General features: G+C 50.7%; 1 protein-coding gene across 1 annotated transcript in view; it reads right to left on the reverse strand.

The window, feature by feature from the left end:
• DDX11 (DEAD/H-box helicase 11) overlaps positions 1-16,838 on the reverse strand; it is a 50,073-nt gene that overhangs the window by 1,053 nt on the left and 32,182 nt on the right. Inside the window, 21 exon segments of the mRNA XM_036298568.1 lie at positions 2-201; positions 375-453; positions 743-827; positions 1,241-1,341; positions 1,435-1,503; positions 1,747-1,896; positions 2,815-2,918; positions 3,266-3,338; positions 7,010-7,122; positions 7,624-7,755; positions 7,904-8,015; positions 8,304-8,342; positions 9,954-10,021; positions 10,141-10,185; positions 11,162-11,241; positions 11,576-11,622; positions 12,592-12,744; positions 14,301-14,509; positions 14,863-14,950; positions 15,170-15,277; positions 16,208-16,253. Coding sequence (XP_036154461.1) covers positions 2-201; positions 375-453; positions 743-827; positions 1,241-1,341; positions 1,435-1,503; positions 1,747-1,896; positions 2,815-2,918; positions 3,266-3,338; positions 7,010-7,122; positions 7,624-7,755; positions 7,904-8,015; positions 8,304-8,342; positions 9,954-10,021; positions 10,141-10,185; positions 11,162-11,241; positions 11,576-11,622; positions 12,592-12,744; positions 14,301-14,509; positions 14,863-14,950; positions 15,170-15,277; positions 16,208-16,253 — 2,101 coding nt within the window.

Below are 16,838 nucleotides of genomic sequence, written 5' to 3' on the forward strand. Positions count from 1 at the left end.
GGGATCTTGGTGGAAGTGTTCTCAGGAAGGAAAAGGCAGGACTGACCTTCCGCAAAGCAGCAAAGGCAGGACCAAAGGTGGCTTTGACCTCCACACGGTCTCGGATCCAGGCTGGCAGCTTTGCCAGGATAGGTGGACGGGCGTACCGCTGGTCCAGGAGCACTATGCTGGCAAAATCCTTCTGGTGCCTGATGGCCCTCCCTGGATGGGACAGGTTGGGGCTCTGATTAATAAACCCGACAGTACGTTCTACTGTGTCCCTTTCCCCTCCTCGGATCTCAGACTAGAGAGATGGTAAGTAAAATCCCATCCTGTCACCTCATTCCTCATCCATCCCTCCCCAACTATTCATCCAGGGCCAGTCCCCGACTTACCTATAGACTGGTTGACAGCCTTCATACATAGATTCTCCACCAAAGCCTTTCCTGGGGGGGCCTGACCTGGGGTTCGGGGCTGGGAAGCGCAAAGGAGATGACCTATCAGAACTGTTTCTTGTCCCCTGCCTAGTGTTCTTAGAAAATGACACTGCCAGGCTCTGAGCAAGACCAGTCGGCTTCACAGGCACAATGCCAACAGCTGACAGAATGGATGATGTCCTGAGAAGCTCAAGAGGGTATGGAGGATGTGCCATTCCCTCCAGAGCACACAGCAAGGGCAGGGGGAAGTGACAGCCTATCTTAGCCCTAGAGGCTACAGCGCTCTCCCCCCTCCCGCCCATCCTCCAGAACGTGAAGGTACTCACAAGGGTGTGGTCCAGGTAGGCCATTTTCTCTTGGAGCTCTGGAGACTTGATGTTGGGGTAGGGCAGGCCCACCATAACCACACACCTGGGTGGAGGCACACAGGAGCCAAAGGCACCTGGGGTTCACAAGGCCCAGGACGAAGGGCCGGGTCCTCACCCACATGACAGCTGCTGCGCCGACCACTCCAGTTCTCAGCTGTGCTCAGTGGCTCTCCCTCTCCCTCCCCACCCTATACCACCTGGAAAGGGGTTTTTCAGCTAAGAGAGTCAATCTAGGCCAGGGAATTGAGTTCTGATAAAGTTACCATCTGCCTAATTTTCCACCTGGCCTCAAGGGGCCACACCCAAAGCTACGGAATCACTTCCCCATGCAGCTGACTGTGCTGTCAGCCCAGGTGCAGACTCAGGTGGCAGCAGATTGCAGGGGGAGGGAGGGCTGCTTGGAGTGAGGGGTAGGTGGGGATCAGAGTCCCGGGAGATGGGAAGCCCACTACTTACCGCCCGAGGTCATCAGAGAAGTTGATGCCTTCACTCATCTTTCCTCCAACCACCGAAAGCAACAGGGCCCCATTCACCATGCCTCCTGCCTGGCCATGGCACTGCAGGAACAGCACAAAGCTGGGACGCCATCCAGAGGGTTTCAGCTGCCAACCCCACAGGTCTGGACCCAAGGCCTGGGTTCCAGCTCTCACCTGAATGCACCTGGAATACTCTGTCAGCACCTGTTCCACCTGGTTTGCTCGCTTGGGTTCCTGAAATATCTGAAAGTAAACAGACATCTCCCAGAACAGGGTTTCAGGATGCCTGGCTCATAGATCTGCTCCAAACCTTGTTTTCCATCCTGGGCTTTGGGGACTCCTCTGGGAAGTGACCAGGGATTAGAAGTGGTGGGAGACGCCCCCATATGGGAGGCCCGACCACCCAGTTTGATGTGCAGGAGAAATCCCACGGGAATTCTGGGTCACCATCCCCAGAGTGGAAGGTCCAGCTGAGGGGTCACTCACCTTTTTCCTGACAGCCAGGCGGGCCAGCAGGCCACTCTTATCCCAGTGGGCATGGACCTGGCGCTGGTACTCATAGGAGGGGAAGAAACAGATCACCCCTCCAGGCACCACGTTGCACAAGTTGCAGAGGATGCGACCTGTCTCGTCCATCTAAGAAAGGAAGACAAGAGGCCCCCCATGGGGCCACTCCTGAAGCCACACCCAAAAAAATCTCCTAACCTTAGGGCTCAGAACCAAGTACAGAGACTCACGGGTGAGTGCGGTCAAGGAGGCCTATGGCCAGGTGGCGCCCCTTGGCTGGGAATCACAGACTGGAATGTGCCACCTCCCTCCAAACACACTCCACTGCTGCTCCTGGTGCCTGGCAGCGTCTGACACACCGCAGCCCAGCACAATGAGCTGCACCTGTTACTGGTGTGCTAAGTCCTCCCCAACTCCCAACGTCCTGTGGGCAACTGGAGATTAGGCACCATCTATGACAAATCGGGCACTGGAAACCCAGGCATGCCACTAGAGAAGTGCCCCTAGTATTGGCATCCCTGCTAGGCAGGGCTCGATATGACCCAATGGCAAAAGGAAATGGTTTCTCATGAACTTCATCCTAAAGAGATGGCTGGAGATGTCAAGAAAACTATTTTTAAAAATTCTCACCCAAGGACATACCTTTCATTGATTCTTTAGAGAGAAACATTGATTGGCTGCCACCCATACATGCCCCCACCAGGGATTAAACTTGCAACCTGGGTATGTGCCCTGACCAGGATTTGAACCCAGGACCCTTTGGCACACAGGTCGATGCTCCAACCAACTGAGCCACAGTGGCCAGGACAAGAAAAGTTATTTAGCAGCCTCAGAGGTGAAGGGTGCGGGGAAACTCAGACCTTCCTGATAAACACCTAGACACTATTCATCCTGTGCCACTATTCATCCTGTACCAGCTCTGTGATGAGGACCAGTACTAACTTCCACAATGCTTGAACACTCGGGATTGGCCAGCATATCCCCACCCCAGAAATCTCTCTCCTGCCCTAGCAAAGGCCAAGGTGAGGCAGGATGGCTGGTACTAACCATCTGAGGCAGCTCTCTTTTCAGGTATGTAAATTCCAGCTGCTGGTTGGAGGGCCCACTGCAGAGGACGAGGGGCAGGATGTTGTCTGGAGGGATCACGTGACCTGGGGAGACCCAGAGAGAGGCTGAGAACTGGAAGTGCAAGGCTGAGTCCAGAAAGAGCACTGCTCAACCCTTGCCTTCCAGGCCAGGAGTAGCGGTTTCTATCACTTACCCACCCACCAGTTTCCACACTAAAACAGCAATGCTCAGAACTCTCCCAGGTAGACAGAGGGGGCACAGAGCATTGAAAGCATGGAGATGGCAAGCTCAGAGAGAGCTGGCAAAGGATGAGATGCCCATCCGTGTTTCCTCAGCCCCGTAGGCCTGATAACAGCATATGGTTCAACTATGACAACACGGGGTCATGAGTGACTATGTGGCCCATTCAACCCTGGACATGGATCCTCACCACAGGAAAACTCCACCAGTCGCTCGGCTTCCACCCCAGCACATGCCAGCAGCTGCTCCCGAAAGTCAGAAACCTGAAGACCACAACGTCAAGGCTCTGTGACCTCCCTGAGGTCCGGGGACGGGACCTCAGGTCTGAGCAGGCAGGGGCCTTAACAGAGAAGGGAAGAGAGAATCGCTTGGAAAGACAGAAGTCTGGGTGAGGAGGCAGCAAGTACAGAAGAACAGAGAAGAGGGAAAAAGAAAAGCTGGTAAGAAATTAGCAAAAGGATAAAACAATTAAATGGTGTCCAGTGTTGGCAGTCTCATTTAACTACTTGTGGGAATAGCGAAGGAAATTTGGCACAGTGGCTCTCAGCCCTGGATATGCAACAAAATCGCCAGTGGGAATTTAAGAATATATATATTCACATGGCCAGGGTCCAGCCCAAACTACTGAATAAGAATCGCTAGCGTGAGGACTATGCTTTTGTATTTTTAAAAGCTCCATCCAGTTTTTTACCTATCAAATTGGCAAAAGTCGAAAAGTTTGACCACTCTGGAGAAACAGGCACTCGCATACACTGCAGGTGGGATGCAGCATAGTGCCACCGCAGAGGAGGGGAACGTGACAATACTGAACAAATCAGATATATTTTGATTTCCTAACCTCGCCATCCCATATCTAGGAGTTTCCTCTGAAGATACAGCTCAACAAACCAATGAACATATGCACAGGATATTTCTTGTGAGTTATTTGTGAGGGCTAGACTGCCTTTCCAGAGGGACTGGTCGACAGTGCTATGCTGCATCCACCCAACAGAAACCTGCACAGCCAACGAAAGGAACGCAGACCGTGCCTGTGTGCTGATACAGAGTGATCGCCAGAGCATACTGGTGAACAGAAACTGAATATGCCACCTTTGATGTAAGAAAAAAAGGAAAGGAAAAAAGAGTAAGTACATGCATTGCTTATTTTGGCAAAAAAAGGAAAAAAAAAATTAACATGAAACAGTAGAAGGACAGACCAGCTAATAAAACATGTTCACCTACAGGATGGGGAACAGGTTGGGAAGGGATGAAATGAGACTTTCTGATCTTTGTAGAGTTTCAATTTTTGAACCATACAGAGGTTTTACATATTTTGAAAATAGAATTAAGTCAACAAAAAGGCAAACTCTCAAACTGAAACAAAGAAAGCCTAGCTACCTATCAAATTCACAACATATGCTCACAGAAGAGCCTGATAGCAACGGCTTCACGTCCTCAGTGACCACATATTCTGTCAGGATATACTCAAAAGGGCAAAAAACAAATGCAAAGAAATAAAACTTTAACCAATACGTTATTGTTAGAATGTTGGTATTATATTTTTGGCACTATTTTAAGTATATTGTGGGAAAGAACAAGTAATTATGTTAATACTAGAGGCCCGGTGCAAGAAATTTGTGCAAGAGGCTTAGCCCTTGCAGCCATGGCGGCTTGCCTCAGCCCTCGCAGCCCTGGCTTCATCCGGAAGGTCATCTGGAAGGATGTCCGGAAGGTCATTTGGCTGTCCGGTCTTATTAGCATATTATGCTTTTATGATTACCTATACTAATAAAAGGGTAATATGCTAATTAGGGTGGAGGTCTTCTGGATGCCCATCCAGACATACATCCAAAGCCATAGTGGCTGCGAGTCCCAGGGCTCACAGCAGCCTTGAGCTCTGGCAGCTGCGAGGCCCGTGCTTACGGCAGTCATGCGCTCAGGTAGCTGCAAGGCCCGGGGCTCAGGCAGCCCTGAACCCTGGGAGCTGTGAGGCCTGGGGGTTCAGGCAGCTGTGAGCCCTGGTGGCTGTGGCAGCAGCAGCGGGATGATGGGGGCGGCACCTTCCCCTGGTCACCTCCCGCAGACAGAGACCAGAATGCTGTCAGTAGGACATCCCCTGAGGGCTTCTGGGCTGTGAGAGGGGGCAGGTGGGCTGAGGGATCCCCCCTGCCCAGTGCACGAATTTTCGTGCACCATACCTCTAGTAGATATATAAAAAGCCAGCGACTGGAACACCATTAACAACTGGAATGACCAGTCGCTATGATGCCCACTGTGGCCAGCAAACCCATCCTGATCGGCCTGGGGCCCCTTTCCCCAGCCAATCACCCCCCACATACCAATAGGGAGTAGGGGTGGCCAGCCAACCTCCCATGGCCCCTCCCCTGGCTGCTGACCCCCAATTGGCTCCCCCACCCCATTTGGGGGCAGGGCCTGCTGGCCAATCGCCTGCGGGCTCTCCCCCCAGCCAGACTGGCCCTGATTGGGGTGGGCCGGCCAGACCCCACCCGTGCACAAATTCGTGCACTGGGCTTCTAGTATAGGATAAAAAAACAGAAGTTTAGCTTGAGAAATGAGATACAACATAAGGTCAAATAAATTGATTTTTGAATCAGAAATATCAATAAGGTCTCATGATGTCTGAAAACATATTTCCCAGGTCAGTACTGAAAAGACCCACAAATAGCAATCATCCACTGTACGCACACAGCACCCAGATCTTGGTTTCTAAGTACCCATCCCCAGTAAAAGAAACTAGGGCACCTTGGAGAAATGAATGATTCCAGATCTGGGGCAAAAAAAGCACCAGGTGGTCTGGGGTGTTTTTTGTGCCAGGCAGTAAGAAAGCATCCCAAGACTAAGGAGGCCACATCACAAGGACCAGCAGCAGCAGGGAGGTTCCCACAGGCCACAATGGATTTGAGCACTGAGCCATAATGACTACCAATTATTTTAATACACGAACGAAAAAAATATACAAGTCTAGACACATGAAAGAATGGAAAAACAATAAAGCTACAGGGGCGATCTCACAGGCAGCTGAGGCTGGGAACAGACTGCTTGAGGATGCCGAGTAGCTCTTCATGCAGGAAGTCCTGTTCCAGAACAACGGGCGCCAACCTTTCGGACCTCACAGACCACCAGTGGTCTGCAGACCACCGGTTGGTGATCGCTGTTCTAGGACATCTCCTCAGGAAATAACCACTGTGCAGGGACTGGTTACATTTACCACTCAATTGTTTAAACGCTGTTGTTTTCTAGAGAAAAACTAGAAATCACCTAAATACCTAACAAAAGTGGTTATACATAGTAAAATATAATACATTCATGTTATAGCCAAAGTATGGTGAAATAAATGCTTACTTACTGACAAGAAAAATATGTATGACATTTTGTTGCTGAGTAAGAAAAAGCAAATTACAACAGCATTTACAGATAATGCCATATTTTTGTTTTAAAAATATGTATGTATATTTGTAAAAATTATGCATACAACTATGATATGCACCAAATGAATCTTTTGCTAGTGAAATTATGATCCTTCTTCCTGTTTTTGCTTATCTGTGATTTCTACAATGAAAATATAATACTTTCCTAAAAATACATTTAAATTTGTAAAAGAGAGAGAAAGTTATATCTATAGTGGGTACAGGAAGGGAGTGGCAGTAAGGCACTATGTGTGAGGAAGAAACTCCAGCAGGACTTTCTTTGGAGAAGTGTGATCCCACCGCTGCAGACACACAGGAGCAGTGGCAATGCCCGGTCCCCGAGCCTACAAGGCCCAGCAGTGAGACAGTACAGCAGTGCCACCTGGTGGACATTGTTTGGCCTGTTCAAGCCAAGCCCTTTCTGGTTTGGGAACCCAAGGGATGAGATGAAGAGGCCTAACTGTGCACCATTCCTGTCACCGTCCCATCCACACCCGGGCACAAGAGTCTGGATCCGGTGTCCTTACCGGCTGCATGGTGCCCCCCGCAATGACCACTGCCCGGCATTCCTTCACCACCTGGGCAAAAGGCACCGCTGGATTCAGCAGCAAGAATTTCAAGCTGCTCTGACTGAGGCGGCCTGATAAAAAGACAAAGAAAAGAGCTACATGGGAAGGGGGCAGGTACAGGCCCAAGAAACACTTCTATCCTCCGAGGCAAAGGGGTCCATGTAGGAGGCATGAGAGATAATCACTTTCTCTTTAAATCAAATCCTACTTAATCTGCAGGACAACCGTGAGGTACAGTACTATTAGCTCCCTTTTCGCATGAGAAAAATGAGGCTCAGAGACAAAGAAACTGGTCCAAGACACACAGCTTGTAGGTGATGGAACCAAGGCTCAAGCTAAAGCCCATGTTGCCTTAACCACTAGGCTACATGGCTCCTCTCACATCCTTGCCTGAGACAACCAACCATCCTACACACCTGCATCCCTCCTCACTACCCCCACTGCCTGCCCAGGTCACAGGAGGCTGGCATCACCACGTTTCTTTGTCCTGACCCCGGGAGGTGCTGGGACGGAAGTAAAGGCCCCTCTCATGCTCTGGCCTCCAGCTCCAGGCTGGCTCCCCCTCGGAATACCTTGGCGGCTCAGCATGACCCTGCCGTCCTGGTTGGCAGTGGTGAGAGCTTCAAGGAAGCCTTCGATGTGCATCAGTGGGGAAGCAGGTCGAGGCACCCTGGCCTCCCCCTCTTCCACAGGGGCTGTGGGAGCTGCAGAGTGGAAGGGAGAGAGTCTGGGATCACAGGCGAGAGCAGAGAGCCTCCTTGCAGTTGGACTAACGGGGTTCTCTGGGGAGAGTCCACGTGTGAGAACATTCCTGCCCAGGGTCTGCAGCCCAGCCCCCACCACCTGACTCACCCTCAGTCACCCCGGGCTGCAGGCTCTGTATGAAGTGCTGGAACCCTGTCAGTCTGGGCTGCTCCCTGGGGGGTGCGAGGACTGCCCCATACCTTTCTGTGAAGCCAAAGAGCTAAGCAGGAATAAGCAACAGAGACAAATGAGGGCAGCAGAGCGGGAGGCCAGGGTGGACAAGAGGCTTCCACCTCTCATCTGCATCTCAACCAGGGCCCACCTTCCCGCCACCCCAACACCAGGCATCTTGGCAGCTCCTCCCCAACCCGGCAAGGATGCTCCCCAGTGAGGACAATAGAGATGAGGGTGCCTGAGTTTCCACAGGGCAGGAGAGAGAGGCTTTGTGAGGGCAGCAAGCAGGGGTGCAGCTGGACCCCACCCAGGCCCCAAGGAAGGGCAGCCGTACCTTTCTGCTGACCATGCTCTTTTCACAGTAGCGCCGCACCTGCAAAACAAAACCCGCTGTAGGTACATGGAAAACTTAATCAGGATGGAAAACAAAAACAGATAACCACTCTCCAAAACCCCGGGAGCATCAGTCACCACCACCTCCCAAGGAGCCCAAAGCCTCCTGAGGCCAACCATGTCACCCTCCTTTCTGAGGTCACTCCACCCCCACTGTCCCCACACCACACAGTGCTCTCCCACGAGAGGGCCTCTGCCAGGCCTCAGGCACAGCCTTCACAAGTCTGCATGGCTCCACCCTCCTAAAGGTCCTGGGTGATGGCTGTGTCCCTCTGCTTTCCTTCACTATGACGGCACCTAAGCTAGACCTTGGAGGATTAAGAGTTAGTCTTAAAAAAAAACCCCTATGAGCAAAGGCTTAAAAAAAACCCTATGAGCAAAGGCATTAAAGGAGGTAAAGCCTGGGACTTGTTCAAGGGACACCTGGAGTGCAGTTAGGTTGGCGTGTAGGCTGGAATGCAAGATGATGACTTTGGAGCCTTTAAAGAATTCTCATAAGAATGGTATCTTTCAGTTAAGGTTCACTAGACTATAGTTTGTAAAAGTTATTAGAAGGGAGACAGAATGAAATCAAGAAGACCAAAAAGAAGGCAAAGGAAAAGACTGCACTGAAGTAGCAGCTGTGGAAGTGAAAAGGTGGGGTATATTCAACAGCTATTCCAGGCTATGGGGCCTGGCCACAGTTTGGATGTGAGACGCAATGGGAGAAAGGACTCAAAGATGACAGGATTGCCAGCCTGTCTGAGGGGGTGATGGCAGTAACCATGACCAAACCAGTCAGGGCAGCTGGTTTGAAAAGGAAAGGCCCAATGGAGAGAAAGCAGGGTCTGAGTCTGTGCGGCTGGGCTGGCACACTGGCTCGGCATGCACCATTTTCGTGTGGCCTGTGCGTGGCGTCCCCCTATGGTGACCTCGTTGAGCCTCGGCTTCCTTTGCTCTAGAATGGAGATGGCACACCCTACTCTACAGTCACAGAGCCTGGTGCACTGCCTCAAACACAGTAATTGCTCCGTTACTGTTAGTAAACTAGAATCATAAGGTTGTGAGTCTAGTAGCAGTGGGAGTACCCCGCCCCTCCCCCCCCGGCCCCCGGGGAGAGCACCGATATGTAGGCCTGGAGCAAGCAAAGATGTGAGGCTGCAATAAACTATGGCTGGAGTGGAAAGACGAGAGAAAGGTCAAGCAGAGTGGCCCAGCTGTGACCTCACTCACCTCAGCCCAAAAGCAGGATCACACTCACAAAATTAACTTCCAGCTCTACCCAGCAGCCAGGGAAAGACCGTGCCCCAAGAAAGATGAAGTAAAGCGGAGGGCAGGGGCATCTCTAGTTGTGCTTATTAATCTAATCTCCCCCTAATCTCTCTGACCCTTCAACCCTAGGTCCAGGATCCTCTTTTGTTACTGACATTACTTTTCTTTTTTTTCTTCAGGGTTAATGGCATGTCTGTGCTGTAGATCCTCAGCCCTCTGGACTGACTGAGGACTGAAGGAATTTCCTTTTTATTCCTTCCACAGTGTTAACAGTGTTCTGCCCACAGGTGGGGGTAAGGATAAGATTTGATGAGCTAACATGAACCAGTAAAACCTCTACCTTGAACAGGTTGATGTTGTCGATCTGGCTCTGAAAGAGAAAGTCATTGATGGTCTTCAGCTCTGTCCCTAAGGGTTAAACAAACAAGCCTTGGGGTCCTGCTCTGAAGACCATGGTGTTGGGGTCCCAGAGGGAAGCTCAGAACTGGCTCAGACCAGCCCTGGCCCCATGAGGGCCATCTTCTTACCTGTCTGTGAGAGGCTCTGTGTATTGGGATTTTGCTTAATGTTCCCTAAAAGAGAATTCAAACAGGTCAAGATGGTGGTCCTCTGGCCCCATCCTCTCACACTCCACAGTATACTAGTCAAATAAGAACATTTGTCTGTGAACCGGCTTTTTGATAGTTTTAACACATTGTTTGCGGGTAGTTTTTATTGCGCGCTAACAGGTGGCGTGGGCCATTTTTACTAATTTTTTGTGCAAATGGCAACGTTCAGTAAAATTACGATAACTTTAGTTTACGTATTTATACGTTACCCGTATTCTACCGTTAGTCTATAAAAAACGAATTAATACTGTCCTGCGCTCTACTACACTGGTAGAACGTATAAATATGTAAAACGTGTAAACACGTTTCCCGCATACAATGTATTAATATCCATAGACCCCCCACTGAGAACAGATGTTCTAGGAAGCCTCAAAGTCTGACCCACACACATGTGATATGGAGCCCAAAGCCTGGTGGTTTCATTCTTTTCACACCTCCTCTAAGGAGGCAGGGACAGAGTAGCCACCCCAGTTTAGGCAGGTGCCAACAGGACACACCCAGCTGCTTGGTGACAGAGGCAAGGCAGAGATGGAAACCAAGAACACCAACATGAGACAAAATCCCCTCAGAACCACCACGCTGGCGTCCTGGACTTCTGCTTCCATGAAAGCCTTCAAAAGGGTCCCCGGGAAAGGACAGGGCTGCTGCACAGAATGCTGGAAAGGTGCACGGGACCTGGAGCCCGTGGGTTCTAGTTCCTCTCACTGGGCTCAGCAACCAGAGGCTCTAGTTTCATTCACTCGTGTCACGGAGGGTCTACACACCCATGCTGCCGTCCTCACAAGAGCACTCTATCATGTAAAACAGCATTCACTTGTACTGTAGTGCTATTACTGCCTCAGAACGGTGAAATAAATCAGGGTCCTGAAAAAGATCTAAGTTAGATGTCCTGACAGCGTCTGAGTCTGGCAAGCGGATCAGGGGTTGCGGGGCTCCTTACCACCCAGCACAGTCACAAACTTCTCCAACAGGTACAGGATCTGTTTGATGTACATCAGGTTCTTGGCCTTCAATCGCTTCCTGAGGACAAATCAACAGACAGCAAGTGGGTTACTCCAACAGCACCTTCCCTTCTAAGTGCCCCAAGCTGAGGCCCTTCTGGCTGGTGTCTTTCAAACTGGGTCACAAGCTACAAATACTCCCCCAGAAAAATAGGCCAGCTGTGGCCCAAGGCCTTCAAAGCCAGGTGCTGTGTCCTGAGCACCCCTGGCCTATGTGGGTGCACACACACAGGAGACAGCAGCACGCTAGGCCACCCCGCAGAGATGCCAACCTAAGTGCCTCCTCTAGAGGCTGGCTTGGGGTGCTGAGGCTGAGCAGGATTTTCCCTTCCCTTCTGGAGGTGGTGTCTCACCTGTATCGTTCCATGTACTGGAGCAACTGGGAATGTGCCTGGCAGAGCTAAGGAGAGAAGAAATGGGCATGAAGGCAGACTAGGGTCTGGGCAAGTGGCATAGGGCTGTGCCAATTGTCTAGATTGTGGTTAGAAAATGCCAGCCCAGGACACACAGGAGGCAATCAAGGTGAGGAGAGTGGGGCTGGTTACAGACTAAAGGTGTGGGTTTTAAAGGCCCATGGGCTGGTGGGACCTGAGGGAGGGGAAGGAAGGCAGGTTCTGCTGCAGTGGCCACTTTGTGCCAGGGAAAAAGCAAGAGGCTGAATCTCCGTAATGAAGCTCCCTGCTAGTTTTTACTGGGCTGGGAAAAGATGTGTTGCCTACTGAGAGTGATAGTTCAAGGTAACCATCATGTCCTGGCCTAAGATCAACCCATGCATTAGTCAGTAGAGGTGGTGGAATGTTGTGTGGGTTTCATGGTCAGAAACCAGTGGTCAAATCCCAGTTTCCCACTTACTAGCTATGTGACCTTAGGCACTGCTTAAACCTCTCTGACTCAGAGTTCTCAATGTTAAATAGGAATACCAGCCCAATGTAGAATAGACGTGAATATCAGAGATAACTCCTACAGTGCATGGCACATAATAGGAAATAAATAGTAGCTTTCAGAAATCTTGAGCATTCTTCAGTTAAATCCTCTCAAAGCAATATCAATAATAATGACATCTAACTACATGAGGACGCTACTTCTCTCAAGCCATTACCCTGGATCATGGAGTGGTTAGTAGCATCCTGGGCTGGAGGGACTCAGGACCACACAGGCCAGTGAAGACCAAGGCACCAGTTCCTCTGCCTGAGCTAGATCCCAGTTCTGAGATCTGCTGGAAAGCAGTCATCTCTCATGAGGCTGCCGCCTTGCTGCAGTGCACCACTACCGAGCGCCATTTCTGGAGGAATCCCGGGTCCAGGCAGTTAGAGAAATGTTCCTTTGCCCCATGATAAACCCTGGCTCCGGTAGGGAGAGGCTGACCTACCTGGGATCCACTGACCTCCATACTGTGGATGCCTGTGATGGTGTCAATCAGGTTGTGCGCCTCATCGATGATCACTACCTGGCCCTGCAGCCGGATCCCCGCGGCCTGCCGGGTGGCCGTGTGCAGCAGCATCTGGTAGGGCAGCACCACCACCTGGGAGGAGATGGGGCCACGTGAGTGGGGCGGGACTTCCTCCTAGAGCAGGGTCACCAGCCTGCTCTAAGTTCCTGGTGTGAACAGTTTCATTTCCTGCCCAGAACAGGTGTAGAGAAAGGATGGCATCGTAATGTGCTTTTAACAACAGACTCTTTGCTTAAACGTTTTATGTGTAACATCAAATATATGAAACAAATGTGAAGCTGATCTGACTTCTGATTGAACCAAGAGTGGGGTTATGGGGAGGGGAACCCCAGTTGCTTACTTAGCCTTGTCCATGCCCCCAAGGTAGCCCCTGAGGCACCTAAATTTCCTCAAAAAACGGTGAAAACCACCAGCATAGCAGAAGGCAGCCCAGGGCTCTGGTCCAGGAGCTGTCACTTCCTATCTGTGTGATTCTGGGGTCCGTGAGCCTCATTTTCCTCATCTGCAAAATGGGCTTGATAAACTGTCAAAACAGGGTTAAGAAGTGGGGTTGGGGTGACAAAAATAAAAACATTCTGTACATTTTTTAGTGGCTTTGGTGTTATGACGATTTTCCAGTTACAAGAATACTGATAAACAAAGTGAAAATTCAGAAAACTGGAAACTTAAGACCCAAGTTTTAATATGGTTCCATTACTCACCTGCTGTGAGAAAACAGATAAACCACTTAACCTTTCTGGACCCCACTGTCCCCAGGTGTAGAATATGGAAAGTACCTGCCTTAGCTAGCTCAATGGGATACCATGAAAGCAAAAATGAGGTGAAAAGTGCCTTAAAGAGTCAAGATCACAAGAATTTCGGGACATTTTACAGCACTGGCACACAGTGTCTACAGCGCTGACCCTCGCTGTGGCAGATACTGGGAAGGACATGAAAGTGCTGGGAGCGCTGCTGCATTGCTCCGAGGACCACACACGCAGTCCAGGGAAATAGACTGATGAGCAATTACTGCTACATGAAATTATTACTAACACAGTTCCCTGCATCTTTTAAAATCGATTTTAACCTTTTCTTGATTATGTGGAATTCTCCACAAATAATATCCTATTTCCAAAAGTCACTCAAATGAAGGAAGTAGCAAGAAATGTTAAATCATAACAACCAAATAACAATATAATTTTTGACCTGTTAAATTGGCAGCTTTTCTGTTTAAATAATACTCCATATGCCCAGTCTAGAAAAGTCCTCTCAAATGGTGCAGTAAGTGCACAGTCAGGACAGTCACTCTGAACAGCCATTTGGAAATAGATTTATGTTCTGTAGCTCCCATTCCTCCCGGTGTCTGCCCTGGCATCTCTCACTGTAGTTTCAACTAGGAATGCACACCTTCTCCTGGGCCTGACCCCCCATAATGCCACAGTGCCTGCAGAACAGCCACCAAGGGACCTGGGGCGTCCTGTGATCCTGTGCCCTAGGAGAGTGGGTTATGTGTCATCGGTGTGCAGTATGTCGGTCAGTCCAACCATGGCCAGTGACACCTTCCCAAACTAAGAGGAGTAGGGACTTCCCTCACGGCCTAGGCTGCAGTTAAAGCCAAGAGCCACCGCCCAACCCTCTGCGGTCTTCACCTGGGCAGCTGGAATGGCAAACCGGCTCCCATAATAGGGACAGGCCCCAGCCTCCTTCCCCAGGGCCACCAGCTGCTCGATGTCCTTCACCTCCAGCAGCACCTGGTCCTGGAGGAGCTGCAAGTGCCTATGGCTGTAGAAGGGACAGGTAGCCTGGGGTGCCTGCCTTCTCCTCTTGGGTTCCTGGTCCTCAGCTCTGCTCTTGCTCTCTGCAGGTGGCAGTACAGGGGCAAAGGCAGAAAGAACAGTAACGGTCCTGTGGCCAGGAGCAGGCCAGTAAGGTCATGTCTACAAAACCCTTATGTGAACTATTTATTCTGGTCTCATCAAAACACTGGTATTTTACTCTGTGTTCAAAACCCGGATTTCGGAATTAACTCTGACTCAGAAAGCAAACACACCTTCTCCCAAGGAGAGGCTCTTTAGGAAGGACCATCATTTCCACTAAGATACTGTCAGTATTGTGCTGGCCCCTGCCCCTCCCGCGCCTCACTCCCAGCTGCCTGAGGCCAAAGGATGGTCCCAGAGGCTGCTCCTTTCGCTCAAGGGTGCAGGTGGCTACCGTGTCTGCTCCTCTGCAGCTCCATACAGCGGTCGTTAATCAGCTGCACAGAACCCAGGTTTTTCACGTCTTGGTTTATACAGAGATTCTATGAGACAGAGGAGCAAGAGGTAAAGAAATGGTGCTTCTACATGATACACAGCAGCCCACCAGGCCTCGCAGACCAGCCCTCCCCCATTTCCTTCCAAGGGTCAGCAAGGCCCGAGAGGGGCGATCCTCCCCTCCTCAGCCTGCCTGCGAGAGGAATTTGAAGGCACAGGGAAGGGAGTAGAGGGCACCAGGGCTGAGGCGCCCTGCCTCTGTCTACCTGCCGAGAGCCCAGGGAGACGAGCCGGGTGTCCTTGCCAAAGGGGCTCTTCTGTACCTCGTGCACAAACTGGGCCAGCTGGGAGTGGGTCCGACTGCAGTAATAAATCTGCGCCGAGGAAAAGCAGGGGATTTCAAAGATGGAATAACATTCTCAAGTATTCTCTGCACATCAAGGAATGCCATGGGTGATGGGCTGAGGGAATGGGGAAAGGGGTCATAAATATACAAACCTACAGCAAGGTAACTGTCCCAGAGAAGATCTTAGCGAAATACCAGGGTTCCCCACTTCACCCTCAACTCCTAAAGTTCAAGAGAATGCCCACAAGATGGGACTCCTCCCATCAGTCATGCTCAGCCCCTAATCCAACTGTTCTGGAGGGCTTGGCCACCTTAGGAAAAGTATTTCCCTGAGTGGTGACTCTTGACATGGAAAAGGTCCCTAAGGTTCTGGGGAGTGGTGAGGGGCTGTTCCACATACACCTCCCAAGGGCATGGAGGGTGGGGTTGGCAATAAAGCAGGCAGAGGCTGAGCTGAACACGCTTTCTCTGAACTCCGCTAAGATTTAGAAGAGTGAGGAGAGGAAAAAAGAGAAGGGGGGGGGGGATCTAGTTTCAACAGAGAAAACAAAGGTATTACATGAATGAAACCAAATGATTTGAATTTGTGAAGTGTTGGCACCACATGTGACTCATAGCTCTCCATGCAAGCATGCCATCAGAACATCCAAAGGACAAAGAACTCTCACTCTGACCTGCCCTGGCCTTCCCCAACTCCTAATGCAGAGAGAGACCCAGGGTCCTTGGCCCAGAATGGCTGTTCTCCCATGTCCTGCGGCACACGAGCCAAGGCATCACTCCCACGAGATGTCTCCCCAGGTGCCCAGACCAGCTTGCCAGGTGAGCACCTACAGACCAGGTTTGGGTCTGGGGAGATGGAGTCAGTGGGCTGGAGGCTCCTCACCTACAGGAGGGGCCTTCGCATTTTCCCTGGACTCCAGGCCAATCACAGCACAAAGCTTAGGACATGGCATCTTACCTTAGTTACATGTTCTTCCTCCAGGTCATCCTCATCCTCATCTAATCTGAGAGAAAAACAAAACACAGAAAAACATTCTTCTCAGCAAACTAGAAACACAACTAGAAACACACTTACTGAGCATCTTACCACGTGCCAGCGATCAGCCCTAGACCTAAACAACTAAGAGCCAAACTGAAGATTGAGCTCTGAGCTAGGAGACGGACACATCCCAGCAGCGAAGTTCCACCAAAGCAGCAGGTGGTCGCTTGTGCTCTTGGTCAGGGAGACGCGCCAGGCTAACACCAAGGCCATCCTCCCACTGCCACTCAGGAGAGGACAGAGAGAGAAAGGACATGGTATTCCCAAGACCCTAGGGTCAATGTTTGTCATCCAAGGCTACTCTCCTCTCACTGTCTAACCTCCAGCAAATGGGACTTCTCTCAATTCACCAAGAGAACTTGATTCTACCACTCTATCAGAGCGTGGGCATGCTGTGCTCTGTGCCAGGAATGCTCTCTCCCTCACTTCTTCCCTTTACCTACCCAACTGCTAGTCAACTTCAAGACCTCCTCATAAACATTACCTGCTCTGGGCAGTGTTCCTCAATCTCCCCTGGCAGGGTTGCCTGCCCTGTAACACACTGCCATGG

The sequence above is a fragment of the Myotis myotis genome, unplaced genomic scaffold, assembly GCF_014108235.1.
Source record: "Myotis myotis isolate mMyoMyo1 unplaced genomic scaffold, mMyoMyo1.p scaffold_m19_p_3, whole genome shotgun sequence".
Lineage (NCBI taxonomy): Eukaryota > Metazoa > Chordata > Mammalia > Chiroptera > Vespertilionidae > Myotis > Myotis myotis.